The sequence below is a fragment of the Phycodurus eques genome, chromosome 6 (genome assembly GCF_024500275.1).
Source record: "Phycodurus eques isolate BA_2022a chromosome 6, UOR_Pequ_1.1, whole genome shotgun sequence".
Taxonomy (NCBI): domain Eukaryota; kingdom Metazoa; phylum Chordata; class Actinopteri; order Syngnathiformes; family Syngnathidae; genus Phycodurus; species Phycodurus eques.
Window position 1 is genome coordinate 31764767 of NC_084530.1, and position 24951 is coordinate 31789717.

At 47.8% G+C, this 24951-nt stretch overlaps 2 protein-coding genes across 5 annotated transcripts; one reads left to right on the forward strand and one right to left on the reverse strand.

Annotated features, from left to right (window-relative positions):
* The first annotated feature begins 1123 nt into the window (after positions 1–1123).
* On the forward strand, positions 1124–11966 carry sde2 (SDE2 telomere maintenance homolog (S. pombe)). Its single transcript, XM_061679395.1, has 8 exons — positions 1124–1299; positions 2056–2173; positions 2255–2366; positions 3402–3571; positions 6189–6294; positions 6376–6495; positions 6560–6650; positions 9726–11966. The coding sequence occupies exons 1-8, from the start codon at positions 1171–1173 to the stop codon at positions 9915–9917; spliced, it is 1038 nt and encodes a 345-aa protein (XP_061535379.1). The 5' UTR covers positions 1124–1170; the 3' UTR covers positions 9918–11966.
* mtif2 (mitochondrial translational initiation factor 2) lies at positions 6375–22742 on the reverse strand. 4 transcript variants are annotated; one of them, XM_061679391.1, is made up of 14 exons: positions 22649–22742; positions 20112–20230; positions 19928–20042; positions 17645–17816; positions 16887–17047; positions 16267–16443; positions 15354–15493; positions 15142–15266; positions 13689–13893; positions 12595–12853; positions 11965–12105; positions 11372–11536; positions 11165–11305; positions 6375–10138 (listed from the first exon to the last, which is right to left on the reverse strand). In XM_061679391.1, the coding sequence occupies exons 1-14, from the start codon at positions 22668–22670 to the stop codon at positions 9969–9971; spliced, it is 2112 nt and encodes a 703-aa protein (XP_061535375.1). In that variant the 5' UTR covers positions 22671–22742; the 3' UTR covers positions 6375–9968. The 4 variants fall into 4 exon arrangements, with proteins under 4 accessions (XP_061535375.1, XP_061535376.1, XP_061535377.1 ...); XM_061679392.1 differs by having other exon boundaries at positions 20112–20631; positions 22649–22739; XM_061679393.1 differs by lacking the exon at positions 11965–12105.
* Between the last annotated feature and the right edge of the window lie 2209 nt (positions 22743–24951).

Genomic DNA, 24951 nt, shown 5'->3' on the forward strand with positions numbered 1-24951 from the left:
TCGCTGCTGTCATTGCGCCAATCTTCCCACCCTGACCCATTCGCAGCACACTTGAGCCTCCCCGCCAACTCGGTCTTGGTCTTGGACTATCGAAGATCGATGCTCGCCTCCGAGCACCCGGATCCGGCCGAGGTATCGCCCGTATTCCACCCCCAGGCTCTTCCTCTCGTTTTTGTCCAGTATTTTTCGCCATAAACCTATTTTGTATTTCCCGCAGTCAAGCCACTTCACTGCCACCTTTCTTCTTCTTTCTCTTCTTGTTTTTTGGATGTGGGAGGAAACCGGAGTACCCGGAGAAAACCCACGCAGGCACGGGGAGAACATGCAAACTCCACATAGGCGAGGCCGGATTTGAATCCGGGTCCTCAGAACTGTGAGGCGGAGGTGCTAAGCAGTCATTCACCGTGCCGCCATGATTATAATTAATATGAATAATATTCATGGTGTGTGTGTGGCTTTTCTCCGGGCACTCCGGTTTCCTCCCACATCCCAAAAACATGCATGGTAGGTTAATTGACAACTCTAAATTGGCCGTAGATGTGAATGTAAGTGCGGATGATTGTTTGTTTCTTTGTGCCCTGCGATTGGCTGGCGACCGGTTCAGGGTGTACCCCGCCTCCTGCCCGATGATAGCTGGGATAGGCTCCAGCACGCCCGCGACCCGTGAGGAGAAGCGGCTCAGAAAATGGATGGATGGATGGATGATGCTAATATAATGATAATGATAGCGCTTTTCTAGACACTCAAAGACGCTTTACAGTTTCACTCCACAGTCATACCTAGTTGTGGTAAGCTACTGGTGTAGCCACAGCTGGCCTGCAGGGGGCGGTCTGACCGAGGCATAGCTGCCATTCTGTGTCTTTTTCGTTTTTTGTCCTTAGTTCATCATGTATTTGTTCCCAGTTAGTGATTCCTTAAATATGTAGATATTTCGTGGCACTATTCATAAAGATAGCAATTTTTTTGTTCATCTCTATGTTCAGCTTGTTGGGTGGAATTGACCACTTCAGCAATAAAGCAACAAAAATGGGCCGGATGTCGTCAGGACGGGGGTTGGTCGCTAGGTGGCGATATAGACCTGAAATATAGGTGGCGGTATTACACCGGAACAGGAAGCTGGTGACGAGTGACGTAAAGCTAACGAGCTAGCCTAGCATCGAGTACACGGAGATGGAGACGAAGATGGACAGTGGCACGGAGGTGTTTGTTTGCGCCCCGGGCCGCTTGCGGTTCTCCAATTGTGTTTTTCCACAAGGTTCTTCGGTTCGAGATGTTCTGCAGCGGTTCGTCCAACAATGGGTGAGTTTTAACGTGGAATTCGAGCGATATTGACAACTGTTAAGCTGGTGTGCTAAATTAATGGCGAGCTGACATGTTGTTGAAATCAAGTCTTGGTGACCAACACTTCATTTTTAAACGAAATAAAATAAGTTCGTTTTGTTTACTTCCAGCCTATTTAATGTTTGGACTTTAGTGAAAGCTTACAAATAACCTCTTCTTGTGTGCAGTTCATTCACGCGAACGGTTTATTCTCTTTAAAAGCAGTTACTAACTACGGTGGCTGGGATCGTCAATACCATATAACAAATTGTGAGACACGATTACATTTCCGAAAACAAATGAACTAAAATTGAAACAAATTTACGTTTCCGAAAACAAATGAACTAAAGTGAAACAAATTTACGTTTCCGAAAATAAAAATGAACTAAAGTTGAAACAAATTTACGTTTCCGAAAATAAAAATGAACTAAAGTTGAAACAAATTTACGTTTCCGAAAACAAATTAACTAAAGTTGAAACAAATTGCATCCATCCATTTTCCACCGCTTATCCGAGGTCGGGTCGCGGGGGGCAGTAGCTTCAGCAGGGACGCCCAGACTTCCCTGTCACCCATGCCAAATACTAATGATAAAGCATGCTACACACACAGGTGTTAATATTTGGTAAAATGTTAATAAGTAATGAAACGGCTTGAATAACGTATTTGCCCTAAACAGACAAATGTGTTCAAAGATGATGGTGAACATGGTCTCATATTGATCACATGACTTTCAGGCTGCATCGCCACTTGACTTCTACATTAGCAGAGACGCTCGATTGTGCCGCCTCGACGAGCGCCTGCAGGGGGGCGCAGTCTATCGGCTGGTGCCCCGCCTCCTTGGAGGCAAAGGAGGTGAATTATTCTCAGAAAGGGGAAACTAACGGGAAGCCGCGTCACGGGGACCGCCTTCGATGATCTCTCTGGTCTTTTCAGGGTTCGGCTCGATGCTGCGAGCTCTCGGTGCTCAAATCGAGAAGACGACCAATCGCGAGGCCTGCCGAGATCTGAGCGGACGGCGTCTACGAGACGTCAACCATGAGAAAGAGTGAGTCGGAATCTCGGTTAAAAGAAGTCCCAGTTGAAAGCTCCCCCACGCACACACCTCGAGCTGTGCGATCATACGATCAAGATCGTGATAAATTTCCCATCATACAAATCGTATGACCATGAAAAAAATTTTTTTATTTGATTTTTAAAAAAAAATATATATTTTTTTTGACAAATAGCCAAGCCCTACCCACACCCAACTACACGAACATACCCGACTTTTATCTGAAGTTAATCGTACGCCACCATGACTATGTTCTCACAGAGGGAAACATGTTTGGTTTGAGGTCATTGACCCCAAAGGAGAGGAGCATATGGTAGAATAAGGTGACCCCGCACCAGAGCGTTGAGGTCGCGTTGCCTCGTTGTTTAACTGTACACTGTGGGCAGCCGTGGCCCAACGGTTAAGATCATCGCCTGCCATCCGCCAACATCGCCCGGACTCACGGCTGCGGTGTCCTTGAGCAAGACACTGATACCCCGAAATGCTCCCGGGCGCTTCAGCTGCCCCCTTTCATTCTTTTTAACTGAAACTTGTCAGCTAATTGGAGAAGGGCTTCCTCGAGTAGCAGACAAAACCAAAGGGTCCGGAAGATATGTTGGTTAGTAGTAGTTTTTTTGACTAGATTTTTTTGTAAGCGCACAAAAACGTCCCCCAAAAAGGAAATTGTTTTTGCATATTTGCAATTTGAAAGACTGTCATTTTGGGGCAATTTGATCTCGTTGCTACTGTGCTGATCAAAATTAAATCAGATGCAGCCATGACCATGTTCTCACATTGGGACTTATGGGAAACATTAGTTTGGTTTGGGGTCATTGACCCCAAAAAGGGGGACTATAGGGTTGAATCGACTAAGGTGAACCCACACCAGAGAGCAAAGGTCACATCGCCCCGTTGTGTAACTGGACAAAAACATATTTACTCGGTAATCTCCCTTCCAATTCTAAGTCCCCTCAACGTTTCAATTGTCCTCACGCTTCCCAGAAAAGCCGCTGACCGTGTCTTATTTGAGCCGTCTGTTTATCCCTTCAGGATGGGCGAGTGGCTGAAGCAGCAAGCGGATCGGGAGGCAGAGAAAGAGCAGCGGCGCTCTGAGCGTCTGCAGAGGAAAATGGCAGAACCCAAACATCAGTTCAGCGACCCCGCCTACCAGCAGCAGTGCCACCGCTTGGCCGAGAGGCTCGAAGACTCCGTGCTCAAAGGTCACACAAACGCATCCTAACCCAAATACAAAATGAGAACTCTCAAGGAGCTGCGGTAGGCCACAACTCACGGCCAGATCCTCACACGCAGACCAACTAGCTCCTGACGTCGCTCACTCCTTAAAGGCACACGTCCAACGCAAATATTACAGCACGGGTAGTAATTACTCGAATGAAGACGGCTCATTTCTTTACGTCATCTTCTTACATTTTTATGCAACAAAGTGCTATTTTCCTAATAGCATGAAATTACGTACCATTTAAAATGTTAGAAAAATATCCATCGCAATGTTTATGGCGGAATAGGAAAGGAAACGAATTAAATACAAAGCACTCTTGGCCTCCAAAGACGAGGGTGCTTTCGATCTAGCTAACATAAGGAACTCTTACTGGGCAACGCAACTTGGAGCTCTCCGATTAGGGAGTAGCAAGCAGCCACGGTTCGGTGGTCATTTACTTTTTTCAAATGTACTGAAAGTATATCTTAACAGTATTATTTTTGTATTATGTTTTAAATCAATCAGAACCGTACTTCCTGGTGTGAATACACTAGGGCTGCATGATCTATTGTTTGAGCATCGTCATGGGCTCGCAGTTAACTTTTTAGGGCACTTGTCGGAAATGTTCGCTTGCCTGTGGTAAACCTGAACTTGCCCTGTTCAGTGCACTCAAATGTTTGCTATATCTCACAGTTCGGTTTCATCGCGGTATTTCTCTCACGTTACGATAATTATTGGGGTATTCTGGGAAAGCTCACGGTATTGCAGGAAGGTTTGACTGTACAGGTGGCGCGAAGAGGTGAAAGCAGCAATGCCCAAAAAAATGTCAGGCTCTCAAAACTTTCATGCTCTCAGTCGTCAAAAGGCTTTCAGTAGGTTCTGTGCGTTCCCCCACGGGTCTTTGTGAAAAAGACATCTTCACAGCATTGTGTTGTGAAGAAATATTTTCACCCTTCTAAAATTCTTAGTTTGCATAGTTTCCTCTCCTTGTTTAAGATCATCAAACAAATGTAAATGAGACCCAAAAAAAATCCAAGTTAACATAAACTGCTCTTTTTAAATGATTTTATTTGTTAGAGAGAAAAAAAAAAACCCATTCCAATGGGTCTGTGGAAAAAGTAATGGCCTCCCCCCTTGTTAAGTCATGAATTGGCTGCATGTGGCCAAATAAATTTTTTGGGCTCACTCCACCCAAACCTGATAACTCCCAGACCTTTTCAATCAGCAAATCACTTAAATAGGAGGACCTGTTTGACAAAATGAAGATCTCAAAAAGTTGCAGCAAAATGCCACGATCCAAAGAAGTTCAAGAACAGACGAGGAAAAAAAAGTAATTGACGTCAGTCTGAAAAGGCTTACAAAGCCATTTCTAAAGTTTTAGGACTCCAGCGAACCACGGCAAGAGCCGTTATCCCCAAATGGAGAAAACGTGTTGAACCTTCCCAGGAGTGGCCAGCCTACACAAATTACCCCAAGAGCAGCGATGACTCATCCAGGTCACAAAGGAACCCAGGACAACTAAAGAACTGCAGACCTCCCTTGCTTCATTTAAAGTCAGTTTTCATGACTCAACAATAAGGAAGAGACTGGGCAATAATGGCATCCAAGAATGTTCAGCCATCAGTCTGTGACCTCAAGCTGAAGCGCACTGAAGCAGGATAGTCATCCAAAACACACCAGCAAGCCAACTTCTGAATGGCTTAAACAAACCAAAAGGAAGGTTTTGGAGTGTGCAGACTTGAATCCGATTGAAATGCAGTGGCGTAACCTTAAAAAGGAGGTTCGTGCTCGAAAACCCTCCAGTGTTGCCAAGGAAGACTGGGCCAAAATATCTCCAGAGATGAGAAAACGCGTGGTTTCAGTTATTGCTGCTGAGGATGCCCAACTAGTTTTTAGGGTTACTTTTTCACACAGGGCTAAGAAAATTGGAATAGTTTTTGTCCTTAATCAATGGAATTTTGTTAACTTAAGTATCCAATGATGTGATGTAAAATGGATTCATTTTAGCATTTTTAATTGAGCAACAAAGGTTTTTGACGTATCTTTGCTGCAAGGTGATTTCTCCCCTTAGAAAAAAACTCTTTTACAGGGTACAGATGAAGATGGTGAGCATAAACACGTCACCTACAATAAAATAGTTAATTTATCTGAACTTATCAGAAAAGAGAACAGACATATTTAAGAAAAAAACTGGGGAAAGGTATTGGAATGAATCTGTATCAGCAGTGCTATTATCAATAACTAGTTCACATCTAAGAACAGTATATTAAAGGTATAATAATTAATATTAATATGGTCCCATGGGACCCTTAGCACTCGCCTATTCCGCCTTTTGGGTAGGGCCAGCCGTGGTGTTCAGACTGAGACACCCAAGCTGGATAAACCGGGGCCTTCGCGTTCCTAAAACTGGCTAAGTGGTAGGTATTCCTAAATGTTGATTTGATCTGTGACGTCATTGATCGATCGGCGAATTAAGACGTTACAGCCGGTGGCAAAATTTGCATGAAATGCAAATTATAGGCCGACGCGATCAAGCATATCAGATTGGGGTGAAGTCTAGAAACGACAGTGAAGATGGTGACCCTAACGATATCTCGCGCGTGTCGTGGTCTGTCCAGGTCTTCAGGCGGCATCCAGTTCTCAGGTGACGGCCCCGAAGAGACCCGGTCCCGCCCGCTGCCAGCCTCCAATCAAGAAGCAGAAGACGGCGGGGACGTGTTTTTGGTGAGCGCTAACGCCAGGTCGCACGCCGTCGCAAAGTGATCCGATAATCATGACGACGTTCGTCTGTCGTCATGGCAACAGGACAGGCGTCGACAATCTGAGCTCAGATGACGACGACGACGACGACGAAGCGTCTGCGGACGAGCCGTCGTGTCACGCTGCCGTGATGGGACAGGAGGCGGAGCCTGCGACAAGCAACAGGTTGGACGGCGGCTCGTCTTCCTTGTTTGTTTTTCTAGTCAGCAAGCCGGCGTTTTGTGCTTAGGACGCCCCCCCGGCCGGAAGTGCAAGTGGAGAAGACCGCGCCCCCCGAGAAGGAGAGGGGCGTGGCATCCAGCTGCTCACCTGGCCTGCAAGTAAGAACTCAAGTGATCCATTCATCGACAAGAAATTGATCATCAAATGAATCAACTATTTTGTATCATCGATGAATGGTTTTGTTGAACTTCAGATTGTCCAAATTGTTGTAATTTCAGCCTGTCAACAGAAAATATTCTGACTTGTGTAGTCCTCCATGTTTGCAGACTGATTATCTTTGTGTTGAATCCAAATAAGACATTTGCAAACATCTGCTTTTACTTTGGAAAACAATCATCAATATTTTGCCAATTTCCTGAGAGACCAAACCAGGAACTGAATCATAATCAGTTTGTCTTTGTGCATTTTCTGCACTGTCCATTTGTAGTCCTGTCCTGTTTTTTAATAAAGGGATGGAATTTTACTCCAAGTCATCGATGAATCCAATAAATAATCGACAGATGAATCAACGATCCAAGTAATCGTTAGTTGCAGCCCGAGTTCAGCATGCAAAAACAGGTCTTGCCTCGAAACCAGTGGTTGTCGGTGTGCTACACGGGCTCCCTCTAGTGGCACGCCACGGAATCGCTGAATTAAATGTTCAAACTGTGACTTCGTTGTATTTATTGAGTACAGTATGTTTGTTAAAGTACAATAGTTCAGTTGGATTTAACTTTTCAATTCAATACAATTGTAGTTATCTTTTAGATTGTTGTTGTTTTGTTTTCAATTTCTATTCAACTTTTGTGTGCAATGCATTTGAATTGAATCAGCCTGGAATGTGGCGCTGAAGGAACGTAAATGTTTTGCAATCTAAAATGAAAGAAACGGAAGCGGTTTCGATAGGATTTAGTTTTAGCTCAGCTGCTTGAACGAATTATTCCTCGCTATGACTCGGAGGTGGTTCTATCCCAAACTTTGAGCTTTAGAAATTGTAACGTAATTCTAACTTTGTGTTTTCACTGTCTCTCTTGAAAGAAGTTTTTCCTCTCAAAGAGACCAATCTGGCTAAATAATAGTTTTCCCCAAAAAAATCATTTTTCAGTGCAGGTTTCCATTTTCCGCGGCACGGTGGCCGACTGGTTAGAGCGTCAGCCTCACAGTTCTGAGGACCGGGGTTCAATCCCCGCCCCCGCCTGTGTGGAGTTTGCATGTTCTCCCCGTGCCTGCGTGGGTTTTCTCCGGGCACTCCGGTTTCCTCCCACATCCCAAAAACATGCATGCCCGTAGGTGTGAATGTGAGTGAAAATGGTTGTTTGTTTCCTGTGTGCCCTGCGATTGGCTGGCAACCAGTTCAGGGTGTACCCCGCCTCCTGCCCGATGGCTCCAGCACGCCCGCGACCCTAGTGAGGAGAAGCGGCTCAGAAAATGGATGGATGGGTTTCCATTTTCCCATAATTAAGCGCAATGTTACCGTTTAAACGTAGCATAATGTTACGGTTGCGTAATATCCAGGGAACTCGTTGGACGTGCGTCCCGCGTCTGAGACGCGCAGGAATGAGCAGGGACGCGTGAAGCATATTCAGTACGGTGTGGTTTAAAACCCGCCCACACACACACAGTGAATCAAAAGTACGAGTCCGGTCTTGGTGCTCGCCAATCAGAGGCAGAGGAGGGCGGGCTATCGTTCCATACAATGGACACGGAGTTTTTTTAAAATTAGTTTCTGGACTTGAGAAATTGTCATTGTCGTCACACCCGCCGCGCCGCTGGCAGAACGGCGTTTGCGCCATAACCACAGCGGCACACGTTATCAATATTCAGGCAGTGGTTTAGCAAACATCAGTTGATTGACAGTCCAGCAGCACGAGGGCGGGCCTTATTTTATATTTTGTTTAGAATTGATCTCACGAGGTCAAAGCTTTTTCAAAAGCCTAGAGGCAGCAGCGATTATACAGTATGCAACACGACAACATTCATACAATGAATAAAAATAACGGTGATATGTACACTATCGGCTGATAATTTGTCTGGTTTTAAGACATTTTTGGGGTCTCTGGTCTGTTAATGACTCGATACCTGTGTGTCAAATGTTTATTTGTGTAAGTACAATTTTTCCAAACTTTGTTTTATTTATATTTTTTATTTATCAAAGATATACAATGCCAATGTTGTTTTGAATTTAAAGTTAATTGTTCTTAAAAAGGATGCATGTGAACAATACATGCGCTATCTCAGTGGGATTTAAAACAAAACAAAAATACTTATCACCGATAATGTTTATCATGATAGTTTTGGGGGAAAATATATCGTCCTAAAAGGGAAAAGAAAGCGTTTCAGTAAACCTTTGTCTTTTGACTACAGAACGTATGAAACGATGAATTGGTAGTTTGAATTGTTTGGGTCGGCAAGCGGGTTCATGCGCTCGGAGTTGTACGGTTATCGGGGATTGCTGGACTTAACGGAGGCAACCGTCGTCCACGAATCACCTGATGTATACGCGTCCGATCTTGTACGATTGTTGCCGTAATTCACAATGGGCAGTTGTATATTCTCTGACGACGAGATCAGACGTTTGACATGTCCAGCGGGAGGCGGCAGTTGTGGGTCGTATGCGGGAACGAGCACAAAATAATCTCGAGGGAATTTTTGGGCCGCAAAATGGCATGGAAAGAATCACAATGATACACACGGGTTCACTCCATCCATCCATCCATCCATTTTCTACCGCTTAGCCGAGGTCGGGTCGCTTTAGCAGGGACGCCCAGACTTCCCTCTCCCCGGCCGCTTCATCCAGCTCTTCCGGGGGGAACCCGAGGCGTTCCCAGGGCAGCCGAAGGACGTAGTCTCTCCGGCGTGTCCCGGGTCGTCCCGGGGTCTCCTCGAATGCCACAAATTACATTTTTTTTTTTTTAGGGTCTGGACAAAGTATGGAAATGGTTCGGAACCCTGTGACAGGGCCGCAGCAACTCGGCTCGTCACTCAAAAAGGCGGCAACGTCGGCCCCTGCTGTTCACTTTATTCATTGCATGATGCACATCAACACTGGGACGCGCGGCAGCTCCGATTAACCCCTTGCTCGAAACGATGACAACGACTGAGCCCACGTCTCGTTTCTCGCAAACAAATGAGATTCCCCGATGTCAGCGGCTTTGGCATACGATCGTGTGTTTTTGTGTGCCCGTGTTCCGCAGCACACCGACGTGGGAGATGACGGCGACGCGGTGGAATCGGCGGCCAGCGCGTCCGATTTGGAGCGTTTGGGCCTGGAGCGTCTGAAAGGGGAACTGACGGCTCGCGGGCTCAAGTGCGGCGGCACACTGAGCCAACGCGCCCGGCGCCTCTTTGCGGTCACCAGGCTGAAGGACGAGTTCCAGAGGGAGTGAAGCGGGGAAACTTCCTGCACAGATTTTCTGGTTTTTAATTGATACAAACGATCAGAATCCAGGGTCCCAGGCGGTGACCTGCGACACCTCCGCTTCCCGGAAACACTGGATGACATCACCGGGCAGGAAGTCGACGTCGCCGTCCACCGACAGGCCGCACTCCATGCCTGACCCCACCGCGCTCACGTCGTCCTTGTGGTGCTTCAGCGCCAGCAGGCCGCCTACATGCCACAGCCAAATCAAATCATTTCCAAATGTCAAGCTGGTAAACAACTGAAGTATGGAATTTGATTGAAGACATTTGCAGGTCTGGAAAAGTACTGAAAATGCAAACTATTTTATAGAAAAATATTCGGCTTTCCAAAACTGTTGCAACAGCGCTGCTTTCTAAAAACATTACAAATATCGAGAAAAAGATACATCCATCCATCGGTGGGTTTTTTCCTTTCCTTTTCTTTCTTTACTTGGACGCACAGCTACAATGTTCGTGTGAGACCGGCAGCCTGAGAGTCACATAAAAATGATCCTCGAGTTACTCAAACTTTTGCACCGAGAAGTTTTGAAAATTTTGAAATCTCCAATTTGGCCAACAGAGGCCAGTAGATGGCGGCCGCGCAGCATTATGAGGGAGAACATGGCCGTGAAGGTTTGCCTTCATTTCCCCCCAAAATGTCATAAGTCTGTGAAGCTCACTCGTTACTCACATTTTGGCCTGTAACATCAAGCAGAACATTTACGGTCCTAAATTTGAAAAAGGGATGGATGCCTTGGGGCCGGCAGACCGCCGTACCAGCCGCATATGCGCAAGTCGATGCCTAACGGAGAATTCTCACACGCAGATTTTTGATTTTTTTTTTTTGTGTGTGTGTGAAAAATACTATAGCCCTACTTATTCAGTCATTTTTGGGGGGTTATTTATTTATTTGTTTTTTTAAAGCAATTGTAGCTCACGGCGGTCAGACTCGCTATTTTTGCTATTCAAAGGCGTTCCTAAACTAGATTTTGCAGCGTTTTAAACAGAAACCTGTGTTCCGATGTCACCAAAGCAAAATATATCATTAGCCTAATAGCAGAAAAAGTCATTTTAATTTACAAAAAAAAAATTCTTTATGTCTGAGTAGATTGTCAATCATCCAGGTCGTCTTTGTAATCCACAAAATGTCAGCCGGAGTAAGTGGACTCTTGTTGGTTGTGGACTATTTTTTTCGTGTTTTCCAAAACGGATTCTCGATTGCGAAAGGACTTACCCTCCCACAGCTTGTCTCCACCGCGAATCAGCCGAAACTTCATCTTGCGGTCCAGCTGACCTTTGATCACGCGGCAGCCGGCCACCGCCGTCTTCTTTTTGCCCGCCGTCACGTCGAACACGGCCAGAACCGCGGCCTCGCCTGGGGGCGGAGCCAAACGGTCAGGGGGCGAGCGGAACGGCCGCGGCCGGCCGGCCGGCGACTTACCGAGCGTGCTGGAAGCGACCAGCGGCGGCAACTTGGCGCTGATCTCGGCCTTGAGCTCGTCCACCATTTTGTAGATGACGGCGTGCAGCCTGAGGGGGATGTTGCGCCGAGAGGCCGTCTGCAGGATGGACTTGCTCGCCGCCACGTTGAAGCCGTACACGCTGCCTGAGGGAAAACATCTTCGAGTGAGGTCACGGGACAGCGGCCCCTCCGAGTATCCGCGTTCACTTCTTGCCGTATCGCAGATTGTGTAAAAATCGTCCTGTTCTCATTTCACATCTTCGCTCAATCACGGGATTTCGGCGTGATTCTTTTTGCATACGGACAGCGTGTGAGTGTGAGCCTGTATGTGCTTGTTGTGTCAATTCATGTCTTTGTTTATTATTGCGTGTTGTGTGCTAAGTCTCGACGCCCGTCCGTTGCGTCCCACATCATCACTCTGCCAGCCTGGCCCCGCCTTTTAAAGTCATAGGCATCCAACCACGAGAATATCGTACTGTGGAATGCCAAAATAACACCTGCTGATTTTGTACTGGTATTATGCGTCAAGCCTGAAACGTCAAATGAATAATAAAACCTGTAGCGGTACACACCTCCAAACGTTTCCGCCATGTTGAGGTCGTTTTCGGAGACGTCGCCGACGCCGAAGTGAATGACCTCCAGGCGACACTGATCGTCCGCATCGTACGTGTCCAAGATGCTCAAGATGGCCTCCACCGAGCCATCCACATCAGCTGGCGGCCAAAATACAAACAAACGCTCAAATGTGCGCAGTTTACACGCACACACAAAACGTGATCCTCGGTGTAGTAGTAGATCAGTCAGTCTGTGTTAAACTGCCGCCATGTGGCCAAGTTGGGCACACCAGGAGCAGCAGCTTTGAATTGATGCGTGACAAAAACTGTTGAGTTCTTCTCAGTTCTCTTGAATGATGTCACTGTTGAATGTTTTGATAACGAACCAGATTACGGAGTGCTATTTTTCCTCATTTAAAAAAAAACATGACAACAATCTTTGTTGCTTTATTTGGTGGGGAACGCTGGGACGGATTAATGGCGTTTCGCACATTTGGACGATTCGAGATCCGGACCGAATTCCATTTGTATCTCTACATTTTCCACAACTCATTCTGTATCCGAGTTCCACAATTTGGTCAATTCCTGGCTTATTGCAGGAAAAATTCTCACGGCAAGCTTTCAGGTCACACGGTCAGGCGACGGTACCTTTGATGACGAGCGGCAGGCCGGCGGACGTCCGCCGCGCCGCCGTCTTCTCGGCGGGCCGGCCGGCGAACGCCGTCTTGTTGTTGCGGTAGAGCAGCGACTTCCTCTGCCGCCAGCTGAGGTGCGCCAGCGCCTCCCTGTCCTTCCTGTAGGCGGCGTGGTGCCGCTCCCGCTGGGCCCGCACGGCGCTCTGCTCCTCCCGCAGCCGCTCCGACTCCTCCTCGTGACTGCGCCACGCCGACACCTCCCTGGCACGCTGCTGCTGACACAAAGCGGCACGTCGGCGTCGTCGCTGTCGCCGTGTCGCACTTTGGCACGAGCGCCTTCGACTTGCCGCGATATCGTTGTCGCACCGTTTGCGTTCAAGTAGCCGTCGTTTGAAGCGTTACGATCGCGTGCAAATGCCGTGTCGCATTAAATGTTAGCGTTAAGCTAGCAGAGCTACTTTTTGACAAAATACGATCGAGGTGAAACATTTTTTTCCCCCCTGCAAATAATGGGGAATGGGTTTACTTCGCGAATGCCGGAGTGGAAATAAACGAGCGGGGGTCCACGACGTCATCTGGGACAAATACGACGACGATTCTCTCATCCTGACAAAATGCATCTCTGTTCTTGCGAAGAGTCGGGTTTTTTTCTTTCATTCGCATAACGAGAGTGACATCAATTAATAATAATAATCAATTCATCAGTTAATAAACAGTCAGGGGAAAATATTTTTTCAATAAACCAAAGCAAAATACATTTTTGGTCGATTATTCAATAGAATAATGAATGAATCAGAACAGTAATTGGGGAAATAATTCTCAATAAAGTAACGCAAAATAAATGTCCAATTCAACCAATTAATCAGAGAATAAACAGTAATTGGGGAAATCATTTTGCAGTAAACTAGCTACAATTTGATCCGCTGATTCGATCAACCGATGCAACAATCAATTCCCAAAATATTCCCAAGCTGCCGCCCTACTCATAACATGACTGCTTTTGTTTCTGTAAAAAACAGGAATTTATCTTCGTACTACTCTGACGTTTTCTGGAAAACGGGCAACGCGTAGGCTGTCGCGGTCGAAAAGGGGTCGAGCGGCGCTGACCTCCGACTCCACCTCCAGGATGGCGTCACCGGCGGAGGGCGCGTCCTTCCAGCCGACCACCTCCACCGCCACGCCGGGGCCCGCCTCCTCCACCGCCCGGCCGCGCTCGTCCGAAAGGAAGCGCACCTTGGCCCACGTCTTGCCCGCTACCAGCACGCAGCCTCGCCGCAGCGCCCCCCGCTGGACCAGCGCCGTCGTCACGGGACTGAAGGGCGAGACACGGCAACGAGACACAAGTCAACATCCCCGACTTCCTGTTTCCACGCCAAACAAACAAAGGCTGACTTGGGAATCCCTCCCAAACCGCTACGTTGCCATTTCTTCAACTACATTGCCATGAAAAAGGCTTTGCTTGCTCCTCGAAAATGCTATCGCCGCTTCCCCACTTTAAAGTTTAAGATCATCAAACAAATGAAAATATCATACAAAAATAACCCAAGTCAACATAAAATGAAGTTTTTAAATTGTGATTTTCTTTATTAGGGGGGAAAAAAATATGAAAAGCGACCCCGCCCTGAGTGAAAATGTAATGGCGCCGTGCTCAACCGAAAAACAGGTTGGGCACCACTCGGCAATCGAAGATTTTGTTTTTTTAGCCATTCAGAAGTTGACTTGCTGCTGTGGTTTGGATTGTTATCCTGCAGCAGAACCCAAGTGCGCTTCAGCTTCAGCATCTGATGGCTGAATATTCTCCTGTAAAAGAGCGCAATTCACGGTTCCATCAATCACGGCAAGTCGTCCAGGTCCCGAAGGAGGAAGCGGCCCCAGACCATCGCACGACTTTGGCCGTTGCTACAATGTTCGTTTTCTGAAATGCTTTATGACAGATGGAACGAGACACGCACCTTCCAAAAAGCTTAACTTTCATCTCGTCAGTCCATATAATATTCTCCCAAAAGTCTCATTCAGATGTTTAGTTTATTTTTTAGGTTTTCACCTTGGAACTCTGCCATGGAAAACGAATATCCTATTGTTTGATTAATTGATAGAATAATCACTTTGTCAGATAATAACCAGTAATTGGGGAAATAATTCTTTTGCAATAAGCTAACGCCTTGGAACACTTGTCATGGGTGCCGTCATGGATGCCGTTCTTGCCCAGTCTCTTCCTTCTTGTTGGGTCAAGAGCGCTGAGCTGAAGTGAGGCAAGGGAAGCCTTTTTCGTCTTTTTCCTTCATAAAAAGCGCCATTCCAAAACTGGCTCGCTTGCTTGCTGGTTACTTTTGTCTGAGATTTACATTTGTTTGATCATCTTAAACATTCAAGTGGGGAAAACTGCAAAAATCAAAAATCAAATATGAGAAAGGGGCAAATACTCTAAGGCTGAAACGATGAATACCCATTAATCACTCGAGCAGAACTTTTCCTCAGTAATAGTTGAATACAAATCTTTATCCCGCACTGCGCTTCGGGTGCGGGGAATGAGTGAAAGATTTCGAAAACGCCATCTGACCCTTTGCCTTTGTCGGTGCGACTCTCAATGACCAGGCCTTCCACGGCGCCGTCGGGTTCCGCCTTCAGCTCCAAAATCTCGGCCAGCGCCACCGTGGCCTCGGCCAGCGCCACCAGGTTGTCGCCCTGACCGCCGCGGGGGTGCGAAACAAGTTGCACTAACTTTAGCAAAAAATGTCACCCCCCTTCCGACGCACCGGAGCGAAACGTCACCTTGAGGGCGGAGACGTGGATGGCCTGAACGTCTCCTCCGAAGTCCTCGCACACCACGTCGTGAGCCAGCAGTTCCCGTTTGACCCTTTGGGGTTCGGCGTGAGCTTTGTCGCACTTGTTGACCGCCACGATCATCGGAACTGGAACGCAGGCACGTTTCTCTTACGGAAGCGTGACTTTCTGCTCCAAAGTGCGAATATGAACGTGCGTTGTCCGAACGCGGGCAACTTTCGCGACCTTTCGCGAGTCGATACTGTTGGCGTGTCCCCACGGCGTCTGTGACTTGCACGCATTGCGAAGCAATTCAGAAAACTTGAACCGTCTTGAGACGTGTTGTAAAACGCCACCACTCACTCCGCGGGGGCTGTGCGGCATTATGTTGCCTCGAGATTGAAAGTCTGGATGTTTTTGAGACAATAACCCGTGAAAATAGTGAGGCTAGAGTAAGTTAAGTAAGCCTGTTTTGTTAAAACCCGCATCTCCCAAAATGACTTTTCAGTCATGACACTAAAAACAATGCCAGCTTGCCCAGGCATCCCAAATGCTAATGTTAAAATACGACGGTCCTCCTCTCAAAGACACCGCTCAGCCCGGTCATGCTAAACACGAACGCTAACACATCAGCACCGAAGCGAAACATTTAACCAAAGAGGCCAACTCCGATTGGACGCAACCTAACTAGTTTCACTGTTGCTGTCGGGGAAAACAACAACAAAAGCATCCGGCCTTTCGGTTTTCGAAGCGACATAATGCCGCGCGGCCGCTGCGGAGTGAGGAGGAGGTGTAGTTTTACGACCCTTCCGAGACAGTTCAAGCGTTTGGGAGAGTTCAACATTTGAACCTTTCGATTGGTTAATAACGCCCAAATTAACAGATTAAAATTAACACCGGCGTCCCCCGGCCCGGCGGGTACCTGCCGCCCGCTTGGCGTGCCGGACGGACTCCACGGTCTGGTTCATGACGCCGTCGTCGGCGGCCACCACCAGGATGATGATGTCGGTGGCCCGGGCGCCGCGGGCCCGCATGGCCGAGAAGGCGGCGTGACCGGGCGTGTCCAGGAACGTGATCTTCTCGCCCGTCTCCAACTCCACTGCGAGTCAAAAACAGTCCGCCGACCCGATCCTCAATACATTTCAATGATCAACACGTCAACGCGAGTAGCGCGGCCAAAACATTTCAGCATCTGAAATGAAAACGCGCGGCAGCAAAAGCTGCTCTGCGGCACGCCGCCGTGGACGATGACGCTGGCAACAGGAGCGATATTCGCTTTGTTTCCGACTGGGGCAGAGCGAAACGGAAAACATTAGTTTGACGGGGGCTCATTGACCCCAAAAAGGGGAACCATACGGTCCAAGGAACTAATGTGGGCGGCACGGCTAGCGCATCCGCCTCACAGTTCTGAGGACTCGGGTTCAAATCCCGGCCTCGCCGGCGTTGCTTTTCTCCGGGTACTCCGGTTTCCTCCCACATCGCAAAAACATCAAAAGGACGAACGGCGCGGCCACGGCGAAGGCGATCGGCGTCGACGAATACCTCCGAAGGCTCCGATGTGCTGCGTGATGCCGCCGGCCTCGGTGGCGACCAATTGGCTTTTCCTCAGACTGTCCAACAGCGTGGTCTTGCCGTGATCCACGTGACCCATGATGGTAACCACCGGGGGGCGGCGAACCAGCTTGCTGGCCTCTGCGGGGGGTCTGCACATGCGTGCACACGAGCATACAGATACACACACACACACACACACACACACAGCGGCCGACTGGTTAGCACAGCTGCGAGATTCGGGTTCAAATCCGGCCTGGCCTGTGTGGAGTTAATGTGGCTTTTCTCCGGGTACTCTGCCTCCCTCCCACATCCCAAAAACATGCGTGCTAGGTCGAAAGAAGACTCGAAATCGCTCGTAGGTGTGACTCAGAGTGCGACTGGTCGTTTGTTTATGTGTGGCCTGCGATTGGCCGGCGACCGGTTGAGGGTGTACCCCGCCTCTCGCCCGTAGACAACTGGGATACGCTGCGGCACGCCCGCGACCCACGTGAGGAGAAGCTGTATGGAAAATGGATGGATGGATATACCTGTGTAATTTGAAGATGTTTAAGTGAGTTCTAGAAACTTTCAATGATTTTAGAGGGTGTGGAGGGGCAGAAGGAAATGTTTCATCTATCGCCGAGCGAGCTGCGAAAAAAAACGGGGTTCGCTGTACTGAGATAATGACGATCTCCTTTCGATGTACTCCAAAACGTGGAATCTTTTGGCGCCGCACATCCGACGAGCTCTCTCGGCCGGCGGTTTACCCGGGCACGGCGTCTCTGTTCTGGCGCCGCGGAGTCTCGCTCAGCTTCTCCCAGCGGAACTTCATCCCCGAGCGCCTCACCGCCTCCTTGATCCGACGCTCCTCCAGCACGGACGACGCGTCCAGACACGACACGTCCGACGACGTGTTGAGAAGCGCCTCCAACACGTGATCTACGTGTGTACACACACACACACGCACACGCACACGTCCAAAACATGACAATACTGCGCAACGGACACGCAGCTGCAAGAGAGCTACAAAACGAGCACAGATGTATTTGAAGTCGACTCTACAGCGAAGCGTGAAACAAAGCAAATGACGCCTTGTCTGTTTCAAACACGCAAACGGCCCAATAGCCTCACGCTAACCTCGTCAGCATCAAAGTCGTAGCGCTTTAAGCAGCGGACTGAACATAAACGGCTCGGCAGCAACACGTAGACAGAAAATCGAATCCTACTTATATCTAATATTCTTGATCCTCTGCAAAGCACGACTAATATTAGCGCCGTACTGATGTGCTGAGATGTTATTATGAATCCCTCTCGACTTCTAGGCAAGACTGCCCCTAACGACTCCTCCTTATACTGCCCCCGGGTGGCCAAGGAGCAGCATTCACCAACTGTTTAATTCTATTTCATGATGGCAATACTGCACGTTTTGATAAAATACAATATTATAGCGAGCTATTTTTGGTCATTAAAACACATATCATGGGATTTGTTTTTTGCGGGAGGCTGCAACTGATTCACGTCAGCAGGAAAAGAAGCAAGATTTGCAATATGAACTGAACTCGACTCTCTCTGCCCCACTGAGAAACGGTGTAAATGGGTAGCAGGTACACATTTGGACAAGGGTACGGATTAACCGACCAATCGCGACAAAGCGTACCGGTGACGTCATCGCATCTGTCTCACGTCCGTTCACGGAGATCCCAGGCAGCGTTTTTTTTTTTTTTCGTTTTGTTTGTTTTGCTCTTTTGGGCCAGTTCCGAGCTTGTAAAAAGACCAGCGCATCCGCGTAATTTTACGCCGAGCCGCTCAAAAAGGAATGTCGGGAACAGTACGAGCCGCGGCTCGCCGGCGGCTAACGACGTCCCGAACCCGTCGGGTGTCGGGCTCCCGCACGGCGAGCGACGGGGAGGTTCGGAGGAAAAAAAGAGCCGTCCGTGGATCGGCCCGCTCGCGTTCGTTGGCTGCCGATGTTGTACGGGTCGGGAGGGGAACAAAATCAATCCATTTGAAAAAGTCCGGGACTCGGCGCCGGTGTGCTCGACCGAGCGCCTCTACGGCGGCTAAAAGCGACGCTTGGGAAAGTGTTGCTATCACCGAAGGAGGACGAGAATTCCTTCACGTAAGAAAGAACGACGCATCATCAGCGAGTTTCCGTGACGACTTGTCGGAGTACGCGAGTCGGTCGCCAGCAACGCTTTTGGAACACGCCGAGGAAAGTTTGATTGGCACGTGCATAGCAAGAAATTCCTCATGAATTCTATCTGCTTTTGATGCTATACACAATATTAGCTATTGTACAGAGGGTACGGAAAGTATTCAGACCCCTTCAGTTTCTCATTCTTTGTTATATCGCAGCCATTTGCTAAAATCATCGGAGTTCATTTTGTCCCTCAACGTACACACAGATTGACCAAAAAAACGGAATTGCTCACATTTTGGCAGACTTATTAAAAGGAAGAACTGAATGATCACACAGCCAATATAGGAGTGGCACAGCAAAGGGTCTGAGGTCTTCTTTTTGAATAAATCTGCAACCATTCAATATGGGTGCTGTGTGTACATTGAGGTCATTCTTCCTTTCTTCTTACTTGAATCTGTTTGAACAGCCGAAAAAGCTACAATTATTTGCCAAAACAACAACCTATTCATAAATGCTTCTCCATGATCATTTTTACTCTGAAGCTCATATCGCGTTATATACCGTTACCGCGGAGGGATTGTATGTATACCGTGATATGAATTGTACGTCACATCGCCCAGCCCAATATGGAAATATAGATATGACAGAGTTGCATCGAGCGGGCGTCGTCTCTTTCACTCTTGTGTCGTTCTCCCCTTGTGCGTCCGCAGAGCGCTTCGGACGGCAGACGCGCCCGCGGCTTCCGTTCGCGCTACATTTCACGGGGGCGAAGCAATTCTGATATCGAAGATGTGCCGCTGTGGTGGAAAAGTTAGCGGGGAGCCCCGAGAACCGAGCGGGAACGGCCGTAGCACAGACGTAGACGACAACGGAGTGGATCGTTGTGGCGTACACGGACGGACGCATTTACCGGGCTGTTTGTTCATGGCCCGTGCGAGGGCCTCCACCGTCATGGTCTGCCTGATCTCCACTTCCTGTTTGTTGGCTTTCACCTTTGGCCTCTGCTCCTTCTTCTGACCTCTGAACTGCAGCGGGGGGTGTCACAGATGAGAGGCGGCGGGCGGCGAAGAGGAGCGGCGGCCGGCGCAACTCACCTGCTTGGAGGCCAGCAGGGCGGCGCCGCCCGACACGGAACGGCACGGCCGGGGCGGATGCGGGAATTCGGCGGCGCGTGCCGCCGATGACGTCAGCTTTATCATCCGCAGCATCTTCGCTGTCGGCCCGGTGGGAGGAAAAGACAAAGAAAAAGCGAAGTCGCTTTTCTCACCGACAAATCAGACTGAGGGCGCAAAAATGCTGACGGCGTCCACGAGGGCAAACGTTGGGCATCGTTTGAATTTGGGCAATTTCGGTTCCTTCGTTCGATTCCGGTTCCGAACGATTCTCGATTCCGATTCTTTTCGGGGGCTGGGTCAAAAAAGTTTGCATGCTTTATTCATTTTATTTTTTTTGGGGTCCTGTTCGGCTGTTAGGTCAAGCAGAATGGAAAATCTGCATCCCTTTCATGCCGGAACAGTTTTACCGCGTCACAGTGGAGTTTTGAAGCTTCCGCTGTGGTATGAGAATTGAGGTTTATTGAGAATCAGACTTGATCAGTCGAACAGAACAAAGTTTCTAGAAGGGAGAGAGAAACAAAGACAAAAGGACAAAGCATTAACTGTAAACAGGATGAGAGAAGTCAATCGTTACATTATCTACAACGATGAAACATGAAATATGAGTGTTGCATGGGGCTGTAGCGCTTCACCCTGTGAGGGAAGGACGGGACAAGAACAGGAGAAGAAGCATGCACGACCGGGGTCGTGAACCCGACTGTACGACTGAAGTGCGGTGGCGTTAATTATGTACATTATAAAAGTGTACAGGACGAGAGCATAAGTGAGGGGATACACGGGCGATTTGCATATTCATGAGTTATTTGTCGCAGTCAGGCGTGCGTGTCTGCGGATACATGCAAGCGAATTGACACCGTTTTACAGGCACAAAGACTGACACAAGTGTCCTGAAATTGCTGTGGCCGCACCACGGCGGCTGAGGACCCCACCCAATCAATCGAGGGGCGGGAACCGAACAGGGGTCCGCCCGAGAGCCGCCCGGCGGACGGGACACGTAGCACACCGAGTCGCCCCGACAACCGCCCACCCGGTGGGGGTCGCGGGGACCCAATGCCATCCCCCCTGCCAACCCTCCTACCCCACATGCCCCGCCCCCCTCCACCCCCAGGAGAGCAAGACGCCCCACCCTACCCTACCTCCAACACCAAGCAGTCATCCAGCCCGGGGTCCCGGCCTCAGGATCATCGACCCACCTCCCCCCAGTTACTATGACCGCCAGGTCCCCGACTGGCAGTCATCGGCACTACCTCGTGTATCAGTGTCGTCTATTTTGATATACAGGCGGTTTGACAATTTTAGGAGTGATGTTAGGAGACGTGCCGAGTCTTCGAGGCGTGTCGAGTAACGGAGGGGGCGTTTCCGAAAGGCGGGTATGAAGGCTTGCTTCATTAAGGGGCGGACCCGGAAGCGATGACGTCCGAAGCCTCGCTGCCCGGCTGTACCACGTGACCGATTCGGGAAGCGCTTCGGGGTTTGCCGCGAGGTTTGACAGCAATCGAAACCCCTCATGCAGGCTCCATTCAAAATGTGTGTGTGTTGTTTATATGGAGTTGGGGTCAGCTCAGTTTGGATCAAGACTGTGTGCTTTGTATAGGCTGACAGCAGTTTGGACATAGCGAGCGATTCCGTGCGTCACTCCTCGGAATCCTTGGAAAGAGGCTGCTGCCCGCTAGCGCGGCACCCTGGTCTAATAGCCCACCGGTTGAGGGCGGTCGCCTGAGTTGGGACCGCACAAGGAAGTATCATTGAGGCTTATTATCAATTACCTTTTTTTTTTTTTTTTAAATTAAAAACTGCATTTTCCACTTATTTTATTCATGGGGAAAGTATTATGTTCACAGAAAGCAAGGTCAAATAAAACCTCACTGGGAGAGGAGAAATTACTGTACCCCAATTTAAAAAAATCTTGCTCTTCAATGAATCACTTAACACAAAAATGATGATAAACTGTTTTCTAAATAAGGACTCTCAAAATCCTCTGTCCTCTTAAGCCCATGCCATTTTCGCAAAGTAAATAAAAAAAAACATGACACAACCTGCCATATCAGTGATGAGGAACATTTTAAACACACAGAATACGTTCAAAGAGAATATATTTGACACTTTATGTTGGGAAATTACTTGGTCAAACACTGTTTTGTCATACATCGTCATTCACAAGAGGCAAAAATGCAACGCAGCACATACTGTATGAGGTGAGGTAAAGATCCAGCTGCCTGCGATTATGCACATGACCAGCAGGTGGTTTCGTGGGCAATGCAGCGTCAAGAAATGAACCATGACTCCAACCAACGGCTCAAGTGTTACAATGCTTCATGGAGCTTCATGAAGCTTCATCTCGCCATCACAACATTTTAGTAACATAACGGCATATCCCAGGTTTTCGATTGATCGCGCATTTATGGCGAATTTTTGTTTTGTTTTTGCTGTCGCATCGATGAGCGACATATACGCGTCAATAAATGTGTGCGACGATGAAACAAGTGCAGGCGAGTGTTTAGTGTGTCTTTGCTGACCTGAAAACGACTTTTTATTCATCCCGACTCGGTGATTTCATGTTGATTTGTGTACGCCGTCTCGAAGGGCGCCGCCATGACACTGACACGCCATTGTGCCGGAAGCCATGATCTTACGTTTCCGCCCCCGGTCGGCGTGGAGTGGAACTGCACTCTCACTTCATTCGCAATATCGTTGGCGTTAACCAAAGTCAGTGCTTGTCAGAGATTTTATTCGTAAAACGTACAACCTAAAGTTAAGCACACTTTGAACATTAACACTGCGCCTAAATTTAGACAAAAACAACTGTCCTTAAAGTATTCAATTAAACACTACATACTGAACATACAATGTACATTTAAATATACAACCCCAATTCCAATGAAGTTGGGACGTTGTGTTAAACGAAGAAAAACAGAATACAATGATTTGCAAATCATGTTCAACCTATATTTAATTGAATACACTATAAAGACAAAATATTTAATGTTCAAACTGATCAACTTTGTTTTTCGCAAATAATCATGAACTCATGAAGTTTTATGGCTGCAATACGTTCCAAAAAAGCTGGGACAGGTGGGAAAAAAGACGGAGAAAGTTGAGGAATGCTCATCCGACACGTGTTTGGAACATCCCGCAGGTGAACAGGCTCATTGGGAACAGGTGGGTGCCATGATCGAGTAGAAAAGGAGCTTCCCTGAATTGCTCAGTCATTCACAAGCAAAGATGGGGCGAGGTTCACCTCTTTGTGAACAAGTGCGGGAGAAAATAGTCCAACAGTTGAAGGACAATATGTTCCTCAACGTACAATTGCAAGGAATTGAGGGATTTCATCATCCACGGTCCATAATATCATCAAAAAGTTCAGAGAATCTGGAGAAATCACCGCATGGAAGCGGCGAGGCCGAAAACCAACAATGAATGCCCGTGACCTTTCGATCCCTCAGGAGGCGGCACTGCATCAAAAACCGACATCAACGTGTGTAAAGGAAATCACCGCGTGGGCTCAGGAACACTATAGAAAACCAATGTCAGTCAATACAGTTCGGCGCTACATCTGTAAGTGCAACCTGAAACTACTATGCAAAGCAAAAGCCATTTATCAACAACACCCAGAAACGCCGCCGGCTTCTCCGGGCCCGCGCTCATCTAAGATGGACCGACGCAGAGTGGAAAAGTGTTCTGTGGTCCCACGAGTCCACATTTCAAATTGTTTTTGGAAATTGTGGACGTCGTGTCCTGCGGGCCAAAGCGGAAAAGAACCATCCGGACTGTTATGGACGCGAAGTTCAAAAGCCAGCATCTGTGATGGTACGGGGCTGTGTTAAAGCCAATGGCATATCTTACAATTCTGTGAAGGCACCATTCATGCTGAAAGGTACATACAGGTTTTGGAGAAACATATGCTACCAACCAAGCGACGTCTTTTTCATGAACGCCCCTGCTTATTTCAGCAAGACGATGCCAAACCACATTCTGCACGTGTTACAACAGCGTGGCGCCGTAGTAAAAGAGTGCGGGTACGAGACTGGCCCGCCTGCAGTCCAGACCCGGCTCCCATTGAAAATGTGTGGCGCATTATGAGGCGTAAAATACCGCAACGGAGACCCCGGACTGTTGAACAGCTGAAACTGTACATCGAGCAAGAATGGGAAAGAATTCCACCTGGAAAGCTTCAACAATTCGTGTCTTCAGTTCCCAAACGTTTATTGAACGTTGTTAAAAGAAAAGGTGATGTAACACAGCGGTAAACATGAGCCTGTCCCAGCTTTTCTGGAATGTGTTGCAGCCATCAAATTCCAAGTTCGTGATTATTTGCTAAAAACCATCAAGTTTATCAGAACATTAAATATATTGTCTTTGAGTGTATTCAATTAGATATAGGTTGAACATGAATTGCAAATCATTGTATTCCGTTTAACACAACGTCCCAACTTCATTGGATTTGGGGTTGTAAACTGTACATAAAAGTTAAATAAAATTGATACCTAAATACAAGTTTAGTTTAAAAACAAACATTTCAGATTTTTTTTCAACCCCAATGTTTCGAGATAACAGACATACAGTATTTTTTAAGAAAAAAAAAGAAGCATAGAATTGGAGAAAAAGGTCAATGTTACGAGATACATTGTGAAAGTTGTATTTTTTTTTATTTCTAGAAAAAACGTTAATTGCCTGAGAAAAAAATTGCCACATTTTCTCGATTTTTGGGGACGGGAGAACATTATGTAATTTCTGGGGGGGGAAATCTTATGAGAAGGAAGTCATATTTTGTCTTTATAACCAAATTTGGGGAAAAACACCCATATATTTTTCAAGACAT

Excerpts from the sequence above, each read along its gene's own strand:
- sde2 (XM_061679395.1), top strand. The coding sequence starts at position 1,171 with ATGGAGACGAAGATGGACAGTGGCACGGAGGTGTTTGTTTGCGCCCCG. Across the intron at positions 1,300-2,055 it reads AGCGGTTCGTCCAACAATGG|GCTGCATCGCCACTTGACTT; the intron begins GTGAGTTTTAAC and ends CATGACTTTCAG. Across the intron at positions 3,572-6,188 it reads CGAAGACTCCGTGCTCAAAG|GTCTTCAGGCGGCATCCAGT; the intron begins GTCACACAAACG and ends TGGTCTGTCCAG.
- mtif2 (XM_061679391.1), bottom strand. The coding sequence starts at position 22,670 with ATGAATAAAAAGTCGTTTTCAG. Across the intron at positions 20,043-20,111 it reads CCCTGCTGGCCTCCAAGCAG|TTCAGAGGTCAGAAGAAGGA; the intron begins GTGAGTTGCGCC and ends CCCCCGCTGCAG. Across the intron at positions 15,267-15,353 it reads TCCACGTCTCCGCCCTCAAG|GGCGACAACCTGGTGGCGCT; the intron begins GTGACGTTTCGC and ends CGCGGCGGTCAG.